The sequence below is a fragment of the Hemicordylus capensis genome, chromosome 2 (assembly GCF_027244095.1).
Source record: "Hemicordylus capensis ecotype Gifberg chromosome 2, rHemCap1.1.pri, whole genome shotgun sequence".
NCBI classification, from domain to species: domain Eukaryota; kingdom Metazoa; phylum Chordata; class Lepidosauria; order Squamata; family Cordylidae; genus Hemicordylus; species Hemicordylus capensis.
This window is the reverse complement of record NC_069658.1, coordinates 181,058,163-181,077,385: the sequence shown is the minus strand read 5'-3', so window position 1 is coordinate 181,077,385 and position 19,223 is coordinate 181,058,163. Positions and strand designations below refer to the sequence as shown.

At 45.1% G+C, this 19,223-nt stretch overlaps 2 protein-coding genes across 13 annotated transcripts in view; one reads left to right on the top strand and one right to left on the bottom strand.

Moving 5' to 3' along the window:
* LOC128347948 (complement C3-like) overlaps positions 1-6,357 on the top strand; it is a 136,900-nt gene extending 130,543 nt beyond the window's left edge. For all 4 annotated transcript variants that reach the window (XM_053303318.1, XM_053303317.1, XM_053303316.1 and 1 more), the window contains exons 39-40: positions 3,584-3,719; positions 6,053-6,357. In XM_053303318.1, coding sequence (XP_053159293.1) covers positions 3,584-3,719; positions 6,053-6,194 — 278 coding nt within the window. In that variant the 3' untranslated portion in view covers positions 6,195-6,357. The remainder of the gene's footprint in view (positions 1-3,583; positions 3,720-6,052) is intronic.
* ZGLP1 (zinc finger GATA like protein 1) overlaps positions 1-19,223 on the bottom strand; it is a 64,789-nt gene that overhangs the window by 39,145 nt on the left and 6,421 nt on the right. For 7 of the 9 annotated variants that reach the window (XM_053303326.1, XM_053303327.1, XM_053303331.1 and 4 more), the window contains exons 3-5: positions 16,081-16,175; positions 14,397-14,490; positions 13,840-13,986 (exon numbers count right to left, since the gene is read on the bottom strand). In XM_053303326.1, coding sequence (XP_053159301.1) covers positions 13,840-13,986; positions 14,397-14,490; positions 16,081-16,175 — 336 coding nt within the window. Of the gene's footprint in view, positions 1-10,768; positions 12,045-13,839; positions 13,987-14,396; positions 14,491-16,080; positions 16,176-19,223 lie in introns of those variants that run through there. The other 2 variants (XM_053303329.1, XM_053303328.1) reach the window with 2 other exon arrangements.

The following is a 19,223-nucleotide window of genomic DNA, read 5'->3' as shown; positions in this document are numbered from 1 at the left end:
TACTAACAGCTTCTCCATATATTCTCTTTTACAAACACTCAGTCAAAAAAGGTCTACCTCAATCCAGCTAGGAGCATGGGTTCACAGCAAAAGGTTTACACATGTCCCTTGCGGGATGAGGACCTTAGAGCCAATGTAGTACAGTTGTTAGAGTGTTGAACTCGGACCCGGGAGACCTGAGTTCAAATCCCCATTCAGCCATGAAACTCACTGGGTGACTCTGGGTGACTCTCGCATATCTCTCAGCCTAACCTACCTCACAGGGTTTTTGCGAGGACAAACATAACCATGTACTCTGGGCTCCTTGAAGGAAGAGGAGCATCTTCAGGTTCCTGGCAGCTGATGACATAGTCCAGACTCTTCCTTCTGGAGGAAAGGGAGTGAAGGGGTTGCAGACAGAATCAAAGCAGGGGCTGGCTGATAGTAAAGATGCCAGCCCACATCTGATGCAGTCCCTCCATTACACTGAAGAGTCTTCTGGTTCCTAGAAGTTCTTGTTTGCAAAAAAATGTAGCCTTAATCAGATCACTGTTAATAGCATTGATCATCTGTCTGGGAAAGGAAAGCAGGTGGCTGAATTCAGTCTTCTCCACACACCGCTCACCCCCAAACAAATGGTCAGTACTGTTTCCTGGGCTACATGCACGCACAGGGCCAATGCATGAAAAGGAATTCTAGGCTCAGAAGTGGATACACAGTATCCAACATGCCATTTTTGCTAGCTCTGTAGTAGAAGATAAATGGGAGCCGAGAGGGAGCTGAGCATATAGCAAAGCAATCACATGGCCAGTTTGCCCTCAGCCCCTAGACCCCTTCAGGCCCCATATGCTCCAGGATACACTGGCTTGCTTACAGATTGGGCAGCTGGGGGGGGGGTAGGGGGGGGAGATGCAAACAGCAATCACCACAACCCAGATGAACTATGTGATCAGCCTGTGCTTGGGTGCACATGGAGGATTATGTGCATTGGCTCATCTGCTTTGGAAAGCTTGCCTTCAGTACAGGTGCTGCTTCCCCTCTTCTTCCATCGAAGAGTAGCTAGTATTCCGCTTTCTGCCCTGTGATCTGTCCCTTGGGCCTTGCTGTAGAAAAGGGGGAAAGCAGACAATGAGGCTGTTCTCACGACACAAGCTGCCTAGATTACCCCAGGATTACTCCTGGCTGCTCCAGAAGAGGGTAGCGTAACATTTTAGCCCGGTGTTTTACCTCGGTAGGTGATCGTTCGAATGACAGCCCCTGGGTAAAAAGGCTTCCGCCTGGCCTGCCATCATTTCCGGCACTGAGCGCAGTAGCTGCTCTAATGAGAGCAGCCACCGCGCTTGTGCTGTGGGTCACTCTGGGATGCAGAAGGGGAAAGTCCTCCCACTCTCAGATTTTGCCTTCACCAGACCTCCCCAGCAGTGGTATGAGGTCATGAGAATGACCTCTAGACCTGGTATACAGGTTTTTCCCTGGATTAAGGGTGGAGAAGGGAGATGCATTTCACCTGGCTCCCAGAAAAATGGGCAGACACCCTCCCAGCAACATCAGCATAACCCAGTACATGTGCTGCCTTGTGCCCTCACTCCCTCTGCCCAGAGCTTTCTGTGAAATTGTGATCCTTCTGGCAGGGCTGGCCCATCCACTAGACTGACCTAGGTGGTTGCCTAGGCCACCAATTTGTGCGGGCGCAGCTGCTACCATTCCACCCACCTGAGTAAATAAGTCGAGTTTTAGTGGGCACGAGTGCCACACCACCATGCAGTGCAGCAGCAGCCAACTAGCATGGGGGGGTGGGCGTAGGTACCATTGCCTGCCCACCACAGTGAAGGCCTGCTCTTCCTCCTCCAGTCCGCACAGCTCACCAGAGCTCAGCAGCTCATTCACACACTTCCCAAAGCATCAGGGTAGCCAGCAACATGACTGAAGCCGCAGCCAGTGGGGCGAGCATAGTTGATGGTGGCAACCAAGTAGCTGAAAACAGAGCCAGCCTACATGTTCTCGAAGCCTGTCCCTCTTCATCCCCTTCTCCTTCTGTGGCTCCCTTCTTTCTTCCTCCTCTTCTCCTTTCCCTCAGTGCAATACCAGCATTCATGTTTACTTTGAAGCAAACCCTATAGCCATCCATTTACATCCTGCTCTTCCTCCAAGTTGCTCAGAGCAGTGTACATAGTTATCTTTATCTTCACAACAAGCCTCTGAGAGATCTGACCTTTTGGTAGCAAGCATGACTTGTCCCCTTAGGTAAACAGGGTCCACCCTGGTTGCATATGAATGGGAGACTAGAAGTGTGAGCACTGTAAGATATTCCCCTTAGGGGATGGAGCCACTCTGGGAAGAGCATCTAGGTTCCAAGTTCCCTCCCTGGCATCTCCAATATAGGGCTGAGAGAGATTCCTGCCTGTAACCTTGGAGAAGCCCCTGCCAGTCTGTGAAGACAATACTGAGCTAGATAGACCAATAGTCTGACTCAGTATATGGCAGTTTCCTATGTTCCTGTGAGGTAGGTAAAGCTGAGAGAAAAGTGACTAACCCAGAGTCACTCAATGGGGTGACTTACATGACGGCATGGGAGGGAGGGAGGGCAGGGGGGAAGACAGGGTTAAATCTACCTTCCCTCAGAAGATCGATCTGTGGTTCCTCAGCACACGAGGTGCGCACCACACAACCTGTGCTGCTGGGAGCAGCATGGATCAACAGAGGCCAGGACTCATTTCCCTGGCCTCTGGGGATCCCACAAGGCACTGCACAATGAGTGCCTTGTGGAATCTCCCCCCACCCCAGCATATGGGTGCTTTAGGCGCCGGGGGGGTGGTGGACAAAGTTATACTGTTGCTGTGGCATAGAGCAGCAGCCGCCATTGGCAGACTACCCCTCTACTTCCTTAGAGCATCACTTCCTAGCCCTGGAGATGGCTCAGATATTTGTGTAGTGTCTAATAGGGTGCTGTGTGAGCCCCATTAAGGATCTCTGAAAGGTTATTTCTCACTGTTGCAAGCTTGTTTGTAATGTTAGTTTTAAGGTCTGTTTTTCCTCTGAATGTTGAATTGCAATGGGAAGCACCAACTGCCGTGCTTTGTATCTTAAATACAAAATAAGAAGGAGGGTAGTTATTGCCTGACAAACAAAATGCTGAATAGGCAAATCAAGCCAAAGGCCTCAGTTTGCCCAGCCAGTGAAATAAAATAAATGCATTGAATTTTAGGCAGCAGTGTTCCCTTTATTGAAATATTATCAAAATACTAGTGGTAGCAGCCCTTTAGCCTTCCAACCAATTATCAACAGATTAAATATAAACAAATTTGTGCTCTACCAAAACTTCCCCATAGCTGCCATTTTTGAGATTCAGAAGGAACTGTGAAAGTAATTTAATAAACCCAAGCTATTACAGTATGCATTATTAGAAAGAAAGGATACCTCTAATAATCCCAATTACAGTATGACATCAGAGACAACATAGTTTAAAAAGAACCACACCTGCTCCTCTATCTCCATTCCACTGATTTAAATTGGTCTTCTGGCAACTGTCCAACACATCTTGGACTGGTTAAAGCTCAGAGCACTGATTGAATTTTTTCCTTAACATTTTGTCCCATTTCTTCAGGGAGTGACCCAAATCCACAAGGCAAGCCCCGCAAGTTTATCAGTCACATGAAATGCAAGGACTCTCTGCAACTGGAGGAGAACCACGACTATTTGATCTGGGGGGACAGCACTGACATGTGGCCTGAAAAAGACAAGTACGTATTTTCTTTATTGGATACATACTGCACTTTCCCTCCTTCCTTCCCTCTCCCCATGGCTGGAGCACTGACACTGCTGTTACCAACAGCCTAGCAAGGTATGTATGGTTTAAAGTGGGGGGGGGGGAGGCAGTGCCAGGGGCTAGCCACATTGGGCATGGGCCCAAGGGCCCCACAGCCACCAAAAAGTCGACTCAGCCAACCTTTGAAGCCCCAGTCTTAGGAAGAGCATCCACAACTGCTGCCCCACCACCACCTCGCAAGCCCCACAGGCAATGGTGAGCAGTAGCAGATGCTTCTCCAGCAGTGACATCTGCAGCTAGGAGAACAGCACTGAAGTAGCAACCTCTATTCACTGCCCTGCTAGCTTCCCAAGGCACCACTGGGGGGCATGCAGACCTGTGTACATGCCATGGGGAGAAGGAAGGAATGGGGGCAAGAGCCCAGCATGCAATTAAGGGACCCAGCACAAGACTTTTGCAAAGTCTTCCCTCAGGAGGACTCCTCACCCCCTGCCCCTCCAAAACTTTCAATACCATCAACCATGATATACTTCTGGGATGTCTCTCTGGGTTGAGACTTGGGGGCACGATATACGGTGGTTCCGTTCCTACCCGGAGAGTCGTACTCATAAGCTAGTGCTGGGGGATGCCTGCTCCACCCCTTAGCCTTTGGGGTGCCACAGGGATCTATTCTGTCCCCCATGCTGCTTAACATCTACATAAAACCTCCAGGAGACGTCATCCATAGGTGTGGGCTGCAGTGCCATCAATATGCTGATGACACCCAGCTCTATCTTTTAAGCCAGCAGACGCCAGGGAGGTAGTGCATGCTCTGAACCAGGGCTTGGAGGCTGTCCTGGACTGGATGGGGGCAAACAAGCTGAAACTTAGTCCAGATAAGACAGAAGTGCTCTGGGTTGGTAGAACTGATCATCCGAGTAATGAGGTAAATCTGGTCTTGAACGCGGTCACACTCCCTCTGAAAGACAAAGTTCACAGCTTGTGGGTGCTTCTGGACCCGACATCATCCTTGGAGGCACAGGTGGTGTTGGTGTGCAGAAGTGCCTTTTACCAACTACGACTGGTGCGGCAGCTGCAGCCCTACTTGGAGAAGTCGGACCTGACCTCAGTCACTCATGCATTGGTAACATCCAGATTGGATTACTGCAATGCGCCCTACGTGGGTCTGTCCTTGAAGACTGTTCGGAAGCTTCAGCTGGTCCAGAATGCTGCAAGGATGCTTATGGGCGCAAGTCATTTCATGAGTATCACACCCATCCTGCAGCAGCTTCATTGGTTACCGGTCTGCTTCTGGGCTAGATTCAGGGTGCTGGTCTTGACCTTTAAATCTCTACATGGCTTGGGGCCAGGGTACCTGTCGCATCTCATTCGCCCATATAAATCTGCCTGGGCCCTCTGTTCATCGTCTCAGGCCTTGCCACTAATGGAGATCTGGTTGGCGGGGACTAGAGACAGGGCCTTTTTGGTTGTGGCCCCTCGGCTTTGGAACACCCTCCCTGAAGAGCTTCGCCATGCTCCCTCCCTCATTGTTTTTAAACAACTAAAGACACATCTTTTTAATCAGGCTTTTTAATGCTCCATCTTTGGTTATATCTGGTAAGTGCTTTAGTTTTTAAAATTTTCTGTTTTTCGCTTTTAAAATAATTTTTAATTTGAACTTAATACTGATTGTGGTTGTGAACCTGACTTTTAACTTGTTTACTCCATTTGGTTAATTTTATTATTTTTATTGTATATTGTATCTGTTTTATTGTTGTGAGCCTCCCCGAGCAGTAATGTACTGGAGGGGCGGGGTATAAATATTTTAAATAAATAAATAATTTCTGAGCCAACCCAAGTTGAGTGGGTGGGTTAACAGACCCAGAAAGAAAAAGTCCAAAGTTCAATTTTAGTTTCTAGCCTGGCTCATTTTGATGGATTGTGTGAAATCAAGGTGCATACACACACACACACACACACACCGAGAAATTTCCATCTCAAGTTTATGTTGCCTTAGGTAACTTTAGGCTGGAGCAGCTCTTGGCCTCTGTGGCAGGCTGACCCCCCCAAAATGCTGTGGCTGAAATCCATTAGAACAGACTTGCTCAATTCCCCCCCCCCGCACAGCTGTTTTTGGACTACAACTCCCATAATCCCCAGTGGCCAATGGTTATGGGAGTTGTAGGAAAACATCTGCAGGAGGGTCAGAGATGAGCAGGCCTGCATTAGAGAGATTTTCTGGTATCTGTAGGCAGCTCTCTAACACCCAGACTAACCCAGTTCCCTGTGGACCTCAGAACCAAAACTTGTCCCTTCTCCCCTTTCCAGTATCAATTACCTGATTAGCAAGGACACCTGGATTGAGAAGTGGCCAAATGATGAAGAATGTGATGAGGATGAATTCCAGCAGCTGTGCCAAGATTTAGCTGAGTTCTCCAATTCAATTGCCATTTTCGGCTGCCCAACCTAACTACAAGAGCATCATCTGCAGCAAGTGCATTAAAACAGGTTTGAATGAATGCTCAAGGGATTCTGTATTGCTTCCCAAAATTTCAGCTTCCTATAAGCTTTTTCTCTCCTATTTTCCCCTCCAAATTGTTTATACAACTATAAAATAAAGATGTAATTTCTTACTGTGGTATCTTGTGTACATTATTAACTAACAGCCTCATCTTTTAATGCTGTTTCAATACTAAAGACCAAAGACCTCTTATAAGAATCAGTGACTGTACTAGGAGCACCTACTTCCACAGCAATACTAAAGCTAATGGGTGTGGACCTGACTGGTGACTGGATGGGAGCCCCACAGGAGGATATGTACAACTAACAGTTGCAAGAACTTCACTGCACAGCAGGAGGATACCTGGAAAAGGCTGGATGTAATGTGAATTCACCAAATTAGGTGAATTGGATGAACATATGATGCAATTCATCATTTTTTTTACTTGACATTCCAATGATTTATTTATTCAACATATTTCTGTGCTGCCCAAAACTTAACATTTGTAAAAACCTCCCCCCAGGTCACAGCCCCATTCCAGCCCACAAACACGCCTTATAGTGCCAGCAGCCCAGTTGAAGCAAAGGCAGAAGTTCAAGCACTTTCAAAATGGTGGCCACAGTACCAGCCCATCCCTCACTGCTGGCGATGCGCAACACCAGAGACTGGCTCACTCCCCCGCCCCCAATTTCAGGTCTGTCCTATTTGTTTCCCATACTCTGTGCATCAGTATATAGACATCAGAGACCATGGATATCACCTCCTACTGACATCCGTTCTGTAGTTTCTTACAAATTTCTGAGCACTCCTGTTTTTCATCTTGCTTTGCCTTTTATATATATATATATATATATATATATATATATATATATATATATATATATATATATATTCATTCATTCATTCATTCTTGTTTCTAATAGTTGGCTTTATTCTTGGTTCTAGACTTCTGTCTCCCTCAACATTTAGTTTAAAAGTTTATTGATGAGATTTGAAAGCTTTCTGCTAAACACCTTCTCAGTCCAGGGGCGGAGCCACCACTGAGCGAACGCGGGGGTGCTGGTTTAGCTTCCGAGCAGAGGCCACACGGCCCCCATTCAGGAGTTAAATGGCCGCTTCTGCCTTTAAGGCAGGGAAGAGCCATTCCTGGCTGTGCTGCAAATGCAGCACCAGCCCAAGTTTAGCTCCCGAGGGGGCAGCACAGCCCCTTTGGGAGTTAAATGGCCGGTGCTGTGAACCGGACTCCAATTCCCAAACGGAGAAGCGAAGCTCCGTTTGGGAGCCAGACCACGCCCCCTGCATCTGACGTCAGATGTGGGGGGGGTGAGCGGGGCTGCTGCCACGGCCGCACACAGGCTGCTGGTGGTCAAGCTCCGTGCCTGTCTCAGTCCTCATGAGGTACAACCCATCTCACTAAGAGTCTCACTTTGGTAGCTTAAGACGCCAAAGAAACCAAACCTTTCTTTAAACAACATCTTAATGGCCAGCTATTTACTTCCAGGATTCTGCTTTGTCTTCCTGTACCTTAACCTTCAACAGGAAGAATCAACCAAAAAAACCCACTGGTGCCCCTATCGCCTTCATTTCCTTCTTGGAGCCTTTTGAGAGCCATTCAAGGTCTCTTCTATCATGTGTCTCCACATGGATCAGCACTCAATGCATTTGAGAAGTCTTGGCAACCTCTTATTGCCATCAGCAGTTCTGGAAAGCAGGTTCAGTAAAATCTCCTATAGCAATTGCAAGTGTCCTTCCAAAGCAGGACTCATTGAAACCATTGAACGTGTTATTACATTGTTCATTTTACCATGACTCACGAAGTGAATTGCTACTCCCTTTATTACACAAATTTCCAGGGCATTCAGATGAATGCTATGTTTCTTGGTTACTGTCAGATCAATACACAGGAGTTACTGTACTTATAGAGTCACTAACATTCTGTGCTGCTGCATATAAGTCATGAAGACCATTCATTATGGTCACTCCTGATAAATAACTATAATGGATAAGATTTCTGTAGTTTTGTCTTATGTGTATTAGCTCATGTAATGTAAAAGGTAAAGTGTGCCATCGAGTCGGTGTCAACTGCTGGTGAACACAGAAGCCCTGTGGTTGTCTTTGGTAGAATACAGGAGGGGTTTACCATTGCCATCCCCTGTGCAGTATGAGATGATGCCTTTCAGCATCTTCCTATATTGCTGCTGCCCAATATAGGTGTTTCACCAGCAGGGATTCAAACCAATAGCTTGCTCCCAAGGCAAGTTATTTCCCCACTGCGCCATTAGGTGGCTATAATGTACTCTTGTTTTAAATATGATATTCTGTACTCTCCATCAAGCTGGTCACTGACCTCAAAGTGGTCATCATCACTGGCAACCTCTTGTTTTATAGATGCTTCCCTCAAATCAATCTTATGTTGATTTATTCAGAATCAACATGATTTCTTTGTTCAGAAACAACTCCATGTTTATCCTTCTCCTTTCCCTCCTTTTCTTTCTGACCCCACCTCCCACCCCCTACTCTCTACACAATCCCCACTGGGACAAACTTCTAATTAACAAAACATAGAAGATTGCGAGATAGAACAAAACACCTCTCCATCACATCCTGGATATGTGCGCTAAGAAGACAGCACACCTTCCAAGAGGACAAGTCAACTGCACGCAGCTGCCTCCATCCCTCTGAATAGACAGTCACTCACTACCACCAAATGGTGGATGGGTTCCTCCTATCCATGAAAACTGGAAGTCTTCTTCCCTATTCTGTGGAGCCTGGGTAGCAATCCTTGTCCAAGTAACCATGGATTACCCTCCATAGGAGAAGCCTATTATCAGTTGTTCAGTTCCAGGGACACAAAATATCTCCCAATTCTCCTGCTCCTGTGTATCATACGCTTCCATGCCCCCACACCTTCTGACAGGATTTATTCACCCGCGGTGGAAACCTTCAGCTTATGTTGTCCTTCCCAGAGAGCGGCTTCTATCCTGTCTAAGAATTCCTCACCTTCTCTGATAAGTCAACATGTAGAGAGGTGCATCTCAAGCCCTTTCATCTTCTCTTCCAGCAGGGATACACTTGCCACAAATGCAAGCTACTAAGTAATGGTTTCTTGAGGTGGGGGGAAAAACACAGCACACACCCTGTAGGCCACCACAATACTTCCCTCATCCATGTTGCTTAGAGCTACAATGAACCTACAGTGCTCTTGAACTTCTTTGTACTCTTCCCCACTGAACTCCTGTAGGGATGTGCATGAATGGGTTTGTGCACACCTGGAAGGTGGTGGTGGTGTCTTTAAGGGACAGGGAGGGTGCTCTTACCTCCCCCACAGCATTTACTCCACCGGCGCTCTCTCCAAAATCGCTGGTACAGAGTGCACGCGTGCCAGGCACTTCTGGTATGACGCTGACCGAGGGAGGTATGCTGCAGCCCAGCACCAACAATTTTGCAGGGAGAGCACCAGCGGGGAAAATGCTGTGGAGGAGGTAAGAGCACCCTCCCTGTCCCATAAAGGACCCCCCACTCCGCCTCTGAACCAGCTCGAACGCCAGACATCCAAACCAGTTTGTGCACATCCCTAAACTCCTGTGCTAACCCAGTTTGCTCTCCTAGCTGCGAGTTCCCAGGCTGTGTGTGCTTCCTAAGAGAGCTGGCCTAGAATGAACACCCAGTTGAATAGTGTGGCTCTACCCCTACAAGATGACCAGTAACTCACCTTAGCAACAAGCTCCACCTACTCTACACAATATGCTGACTCTATGCACTTGTCTACATCCCTGTGAATACAGTACTAGCAGCTGTTATTATTATTAGTAGTAGTAGTATTACATTTATATCCCGCTCTTCCTCCAAGGAGCCCAGAGCGGGGTACTACATACTTGAGTTTCTCTTTCACAACAACCCTGTGAAGTAGGTTAGGCTGAGAGAGAAGTGACTGGCCCAGAGTCACCCAGCAAGTATCATGGCTGAATGGGGATTTGAACTCGGGTCTCCCCGGTCGTAGTCCAGCACTCTAACCACTACACCACGCTGGCTGTTCTTTTGCATTCGTCCAAAGAGACTGTACTGAGCCTCCCCCCACCCCTTTCCCCAATATCCTGAGTTCATTGCAGTCCCAAAACCTTCTCCAAGGCCAGCCAAAAAGGTAAAGACCATGCCAGACTCCATGGTTTAAAAGGCTGAGCCTATTGACTGGAGAACCCCAATTTCATCTCCTGGAATAGTTCTGTTGATTGACATTTACAAATCTTCCAGCAGTAGAGAAAGAAGATTTTTCTATCATTACCATGGCACAGACTTTTCAACTTCAGTACAAGTTGAACTATAGCTGAGTGATCAACAGTCCCGGGCCTAACAATATGTCAGGTTTAAAATTCATGACACAAGCTCAAAAACAAGTGACTAGCTTTAAAATTACAAGGTTAAGGCTGTGATGTATACCTGGAAGTAAATCTAATTGAACTTAATGGGACTGATCTCTGAGCAAACAGGCATATTTGAAGAAAAGTTTGAGGAAAACATAAACCAGATAGTCTTCTATACCCAACTACAATAAATAAAATTTATTACAGAAGCTTGATAGTTATAAAATAACCATCAAGAAGCTCATCTAACAAAATCTTAACTTAATATTAATTGAAAATATACAGACCATCCAAGTTATAGCTTTAAATTTCACAATTTAACAGGTTTACATTTTTCTTTGCACTGTGCTGGGAGAAAAACAAACAGCAACCAAACACTTCAAAAATAAATAAATATTTCAAAAATAAGGAAGCATATACACTCTCATACGAAACAAACGTACAATCTCAGACAGAAACATACCACAGGCTAGAAAAAGCACCAGCATCTACTGAGAATCTGTAATACTTGCAGATAATACATTGTACTAATAAATGTTTAGATGTTACCCTGGCATCATGCTTAGATGTTATCCAGGTGGGGACTTGGATGCTATCATACTTAGATGTTATCATGTTATCTGTAATGCTTGCAGATAATATACTGTACTAATAAAGGATGCTTATCAGCCTCCCCAACTAACTTTTTCATCCAGTATAAAAATAGTGTATAGCTCACCAGGGTTCTCAAACTTGGGCCCTAAGATGCTGAACTACAACTCCCATAATTAGCCTCTAGTTTAAACATATATTTAGTTTGGCAGGTAAACATCACCAACCAGTCAGAAGTGATTAATTGCAGGTGATCAGTACAATGAAAAAGCCCTCCTATGTCTCTTTAAAGCCCTCCTTATTTGAGAAAGGAAGCATTTTTTCTTTTAGATAAACCTCACTCTTCCTACCCCAGCTGTGATTTGGGGAATGCTGCTTTGCACTTTCCCATTCCTTTCTAAAGCATATTAATAGCCCTGCTACCAATATGGCAGCAACCTGAAGTGCAACGTAGTGGAGTGGATACTAGATCTAATACACATGAAGGGGCTTTCCATGTAATTGGCAGGACTAACAGCTTGAATATCAAACTCCATTGCATTCTGCTCCTACAAGAACTTCCAATTGCTCAAAGACTGAAACATTCATGGAACTCTTTCCTTCCTTTCTTGCAGCAGCTCATTTTCTGTCCTACGTCCTCCCTTCTCCCACATACACTGTGAGCATGAAGATATGGCATAGCTGCCATTTCAAAATGGAACAGCATCCAAACAAATCAGCAAACCAAACAAAATAACCAAATCCATAAGACTTCGGTCAGTACATCCAACAACCATTCACCCAGCTGTTCATCCAGTCATGTTGGTCAGATTTCCCAAAAGCTCTTTTGATGTCCAGCTAACTGCACAGCTTTAGAAAGTTTCCATATCTAGAAAAGAAAAGGACCCCTTAGGTCAGTAGCACTGGCACCTTAATGCTAGCAAAAGATTGGGGTGGGGGGTGATGTTGTGTTTAATAACATATCTGCATTATTTTTGAATGCAATATTCAGTCCTCCTCTCCCCAGACAATTCTAAAAACAATAGCTCCATTAAGGCTCAGAATCTCTGTCAAAGAATTCTCAACACATAACCAAGCTAGAGTTCCCAGGATTCTTTCAGATACATCTTGACAAACTGGTTTGAAACCACTGAAAGTTTGCAATAAAAATAGGCCCTAATTCAACATGGCCATTGAAAGTTACAGCACACTGACAACAGCAATTTTTAAAAATGCAGGAGGTGTTACGGAAAAGTTGGACGACCCTAACCTAACATGGCTGGGGACTGGCTGTATAGCATGCATATTAACCCTACAATTGCTCCCTCTCCACCTTTAGTCGTGTGGATGGACCAGCAGCATAGGTTGAGACCTGCTCTGTGGGTAGAAATATTCTCCTAAGCAAAGGTCCGTTTCCTGCCTCAATATCCTGTTCCAGGTTGGGGCCCGCAGAGTTACTACTAGCCGAGTTCAATTAAAATGACAGCAGGAATGCAAGTACAGAAATGGGACTTGAGAAGTGGGAGCTCACTGGACAAGAACAGGACCATGGATAGCTCACTGTGCAGGAGCAGGCTGGATACATACAAGACATCCCCTGGCAAAAAACTAGGAATGTTTTTCCAGCAATGATCTGGAGCCAATGGAAAGTTTAAATAGTCCTATCATCAGATTCACATCCCTAGCTCCATCCCCTACAGGAATTGTTGGAGCTTAAAAGGGCTCATACATAGTTTCTTAAGTACTGGCTTTATCAGAAGTCCCTGTACTTCTGGGACTTCTGAGGTAGAGTCTCCAAGCCAGAGGAGGAGGGCAGAACCACCTCCTCAGCTGTGCTACTGTAGCTTCTTAGGTCTCCCTTCCGAGGATGGGAGCTCCCAAGGCTTTTTATGTGGATGGTTCCTATGCCTAACCTTCCCCATTCTCTGTGTCCTCAGAGCCCTGCTCTGATCATATAGAGTCTGACTTCTGAACCATGACAAGCAGTGTGCAGCCAATGAAGAAAAAGGGAGGGAGTTCTCGGCTTGGCTCTGTTTGGGGCATTGAGTCAGGGCCTGTCCTGAATGGAAACAGGGACTAAATTTCTGAAGGCTTTCTAGACCACAGAGTTGAAAAAGTTCTCCTTTCCTTTCTCTAGGTCACCCTGAACTGTTGTTTTGTAAACAGGGCTAGGGATCTCTAATGGAGAATGCTCAGTACCCTCACCGAACTATTCATACACAGGTTTTTTTTTTTTTTTTTGAGGTAGGGAACATAACTGTGACAATTAGACTGGTGTGACACCAACATAGCTTTGTTGCAAAGATAAGTCATAACACGTATTATTCCGTAATCAGTATTCACATGATGCACACACATGCCCTCAAACACAGGGCATCTGCGGCTAAAGGCCAATAAGAGTGCTGCAGCCACCACCATAGAGAGGATCCTAAGAAACTTCAGAAATGCTTTAGCCTTCTGGATATACATTCTAGTCAAACAGCAAGGCCATTATTAATACTATATTAATAAAAAAAATTAAGATGCATTTGTCTTCAGCTTCACCATGAAATATGAATGATATTATTTCTTACCATGTAGCTCCACAAACCAAATTCACCTAAGCAGCAAATGTTTCATTAAGCACAACAACTATTTGAAGGTTCCTCCTTCCCACCACCACCAGCAGAAGAAAGGACTTTTACCTTTTCCCAGATTTCTGCTGGGAAACTGTTACACGCAACTTTCCTCCACAATTGGAACAATGTGAGTAGGGTTTCCCACCATGCTTTGGAATATTCCAGCATTGAAAACATCGAATTCTGTACTTCTTGTACCTGGAAAAAACAGGACTACTAAAATTGGTTGACATATGGTTTGTCATTCCAATCTGTTTTTTAACCCTTGAAAGTTGCAGCAATCTTCTTCTCTTCTCCTTATTCTAAGTGGCATGAAAGTGAAAGTATCCTACCTCCGGGGGGGGGGGAATGGCAGGTGGGACAAAGAGAAGAGATTCCCCTCCCTCCGAAGCTAGTTAAGGACCCCTTCACCAGAATGGGGTGGGGGCAGGAAGAGCTGCTGAGAAACATGCTATGATCAGTCTGTGTGGTATTGGGGCTCCACTATATAAAAGGACCAGATAATCTGATGGTTAAAACCGACCATTTGTAACATCTTGTTTCTGGATAGTTTGGACCCTTTATGGATAAGCCTCTACCAAATATCCCATGCTACTTTTTGACAGTGATAATATGCCAGGTACCTAATGCCACAAGCATTGCAGAGAGGGGTCCCATCTTCAGCATCTCTCCACAGCGGCGTTTTCCTGGTCTTGCAAGAAGCACAACGCTTATTCCCTTAAAGGCAAAGGGCAATTGGGTCAATCTGTGAGCAGCTTAGGAACATAGAATTTGTCAAAGGCTTGGAAACCACAGACCTGTCTCTGTCTCAGGCACTCTCATCAATGGGCAAATGTCTAGAGTGGTTACATTTTAGACTCCCCCAATTAAAAAAAAAAAACAACACTGTTGTCCTGTGAACATTTTGGAGCCATCTTGGTACGATAAATATTTCAATATTGTGTTTATTGTGGAATATCATGCTGAATTTTGGCGACTATCAACATAAATTTCAGAATGGTTGACACTTTGCAGATTAATGCATAGCAGGGAAAAAACATAACTTTTAGCATTATATAGTGCATCTCAAATATACAATGCTTCTCCCACACATACCTCTTCAGCCTAGTAAGGTGGGGACTGAGGTTCAAATAATAGTAGTTGGCTAGCCCAAGGCTACAATGAGCCCATACTAAGGCAGTACTTGAAGAGGCCCAGCATGCAGCTCACACTATACTACTATGCAGTCAGGAATACTTCTTGGAAGTCTTACACTCCAAGCCCAGACAAACTGAGGATGAGGGAAAGTTAACTAGGGAGGGCCATAGCTAAATGGTAGAGCCCATGTGTTGCATGCAGAAGATCTCAGGTTCAATCCCTGGCATCTCCAGGTACGGCTGGACTCCGGCTTGAAACCCAGAAGAATTGCTGCCCGTCAGTGTAGACAATACAGATCTAGATGAACCCATGGTGCAATTCAGTTTAGGCAGCTCCCTATGTTCGGCTCTGCACATCTTCAGCAGCACTTACCTTCCCAGTCATCTTGCAAAATGCATGGATGCATTTACATTTGGAGGCCTACACAATGTGAGCCAGGGCTCTCTAGGGTTTAGTCCTAGAACCGGCCAAATGCCAGGGCTCAGCCGGGGGAACATAAAGCCTTAAGACCAATCATGACCCTTTCATCTAATCTGATGAAGTTCTGTGCTGCCCATGCAGTGGCTCACAGAACTGGCGAGTTTGAACTAAGTTCTACTGAGATCAATGAAAGTTACTTCAATGTACAATTTAAGACCCTGATGTCACCCACCAGGTTCTTTCTATCCCATTGGGCTGTGAACAGATTGATAATAAGGACTATTCAGACTTTATGATAGCCAGGTTCCACTGATGTCTGCAACAGCAAACATATACAGAGCTTAAGAGAGAGGCACATCTTTAAACATGACCAATCACACTCTACTGCTATGCTACCTGTCAACTGTGATCATATTATAAAAGGTTTGCTATCAGATAGACACAGAGGGCTATGCCCACGTAAATGGCAATGTAGTAGCCAAAATTCCACACATATGTCATGCAGATGGGCCATCCCAGGCTTGCCCCCATGCCAGCCAGTTATTTGCCACAGTACTGCATCTGGGGACCACTAACTATGGATGGTGTAACAGGGCTGATTCTCCTCGCTGCTCTGATTGAGAAACATCCAAGTTTAGCTTGCAATACCAGCAAAGGGTCACAGTGGGTCACAACATGGTCTGTCCTTTAGATTCTTAAATATTACTGTTTGATATTACAAATATTTGGTGTCTGAAAAAATTAACATACTGTGGGTAGGGAGGCATCCTTGTTCCTCTTCTGAACTGCCAGCTTTGTGCTCTTCTCTTGCTAAAGGAACTCGGCTTCTTTTCTCAAGTTTTCCACTAAACACAGATTAGATGTGCAGCATTTTAGAACTGCTCTCTTAAAAATCTGACTTTCATACTAGTTTTACTTTGCTTTATACATTGCTCTGTTCCTAAAACTCAAGAGGACCAATTGCCTTTGCTAATATTACAGCTCTTCACAATTATTCTGAGATAGGTCACCACCTTATGCTCATGGGAAACAGAAGGTTGAGAGGTAAGACATACACTCAACCACACCCAGTGAAGCCATGACTGAGCAGAGGATTTTGGACCTGTGACATGCCACATCACCAAAATGGCCATGCTATTCAATCACTGTAGTCATTTACACTACGGCAATCAAAATAAGTGAGAAGTGCATTCAAAATGCTATCACACAATACATTTTTTAAAAATGTTAATATTATGGAGTAGTGGAATTAGATCCAACCATTTAAAACTGATGGTATACATGGTAGGGATGTGCATGAATATCTTCGGCACCGGCGGGGGTAGTACTTTAAGGGCAGGGGAGGGCACCCCTCCCGCCGCATTTCCCCCGCCAGCACTCTGTTATTTTTAAGCCCCTCGGGGCAGCAGCATTCCTCCCTGCCACCCCGTTTCCCCCATCGGCCGGAAGTGGCCAGAAGTAGCCAGTGCGCATGCGCCTGTTGTGTGCATGCACACGCCCGTCTGCCGTGCACATGACGGGCACACGCACACTCACTACTTCCGGCCGATGGGGGAAACAGGGCAGCAGGGAGGAACGCTGCTGCCCCGAGGGGCTTAAAAATAACAGAGCACTGGCGGGGAAAATGCAGTGGGAGGGGTGAGTACACCCTCCCCCACCCATAAAGTACTACCCCCACTGGTGCCGAAACCGCCCCCCCACACACACACACCAAAACGTTTTGGAGGCCTTTATAATTGCCTCCGAAACATTTTGGGCACATGCCTAATACATGGTACACACATGCAGCTTAGCCTCTACTCCTGGGGATATTCAACAGGAGCGACTACTTCCAAATATTATGTTATGTTGCATATATATTTACTTTCCAAGTGTTATTGTTCCAGGTATGCTTAAAGTATAGCATGCTTAAAGTATGCTATATTCACATCATCTCATCGGATATAATTACCCTCCATATGCATTAGTTTCAACACTCCAGCATGTCATGCTAGAAACATCAATCCATTGCTTGTTATAGCAAACCACAGAAGGTAAAGGCAGCTGAGCCTGATGATTCAGGTAGCTTCTATCAGTTCACTGGCCTGTTAATGCTAGTTCTTGTCCACTTTGGAATGCTCACAAGAATGATCACAGACCTTTCAAGTGACCAGAGCAGATTTAACACTCAAGGGCCAATAGTGCAATGCAAACTCTACATCAAATAGGTTTGCATACAACAAGAGCAGACCATTAGATAGTAGACTGAAGGCTCCTCAAGAGGCAAATTTTGGATGTGATTTCAAAGCTGTACATTTTTGACAACATTTATCCAAAATATGCTGCCTCGTCTCCACCTGGTTGACCATCTCTTTCAGTGGCAATAGCATAGTAGTGCTAAGAGTGTGCATTGCACATCAGGTTTTTTGAGTGGTTTCACTTGCACATACTTGAAAGGATCCTAGAGATGCCCTTTCATCTCTGGAGGTGCCAGGGGAATGGGGAAGAAGAGACTGCAAGGCAGCAACAACTTTTCCACCCCGAATAACAAAAAGATTTAGGCCAGCCCTGACTTTTGGAGTCATTCCAACAATCAGCCACCTACAAGGAATGTGTATTCTACTTGTGGTTTGTGTACACAAAGTACAACCGAACCCTATGGGTGTTTACTCTGAATTAATTCCCATTAAGTTTTGGAGGGACTTACTCCCAAGCACATTTGCATAGAATTGCAACCTCAGTCTTTCAGGCTATTTGCACACCTGAGTCTTAGACTGCAATCCTATACACACTTACTTGACAGCAGGGCTGTAGCCTTCGCTAGCCCCTTTCCTGAATTTTCAGCTAACTTTATTATTTCTTGTTTACACAGACAGACAGGTGTTATTGACTGGTTTGTTTTATCCAGACATCGAGTCCTTCCCAAGGACCTGGGATGGCTGAATTGTATTGTCAATTGTTATAGATATCGTCACAGAATATAGGGTGTTCCCAGTAAAGCTGCTTTTTGTAATTGGCTGATGGTGATTTCTGTGGCCCCTATGGTGTTGAGGTGCTCTTCAAGGTCTTTTGGAAATGCACCCAGGGTGCCAATGACCACTGGGATTATTTGGGTCTTTTTCTGCCACAGCCTTTCAATTTCAATTTGTAGATCTTTGTATTTGGTGATTTTTTCTATTTCTTTTTCTTCTATTCTGCTATCCCCTGGTATTGCTATGTCAATTATTTTAACTTGTTTTTCTTTCTTCTCGACTACAGTAATATCTGGTGTATTGTGTGCCAGATGTTTGTCTGTTTGTAGTCGAAAGTCCCATAATATTTTTACATCTTCATTTTCTACCACTTTTTCAATTTGATGGTCCCACCAATTTTTGGCTACAGGTAGCTTGTATTTTTTGCAGATGTTCCAGTGTATCATCCCTGCTACCTTGTCATGCCTTTGTTTGTAGTCAGTCTGTGTGATCTTTTTACAACAGCTGATTAGGTGGTCCACGGTTTCATCTGCTTCTTTACAAAGGCGGCACTTGCTGTTTGTTGTGGATTTTTCGACTTTGGCTCTTATTGCATTTGTTCTTAGTGCCTGTTCTTGTGCAGCCAGTATTAAACCCTCTGTTTCTTTCTTCAAGTTGCCATTCTTAAGCCATTGCCAGGTCTTGGGGATGTCTGATTTTCCACTTATATTGTGCAAATATTGAACATGCAGTGGCTTATTTCTCCATTTTTCTGCTCGGTTCTTGACTTGTTCTTTCTTGTAGGCCTGCTTTGTTTCATTGGTGTTGAATAGTTTCTCATTATTGACCATTTGAAGTGCATCTTCTTCACTGTCCCTTATATATTCTTCAAGGCTTCTTTTCTCCTCCTCTACTGTTTGATGGACTTGCAGCATTCCTCTTCCATCTGCGCTGCGAGGGAGG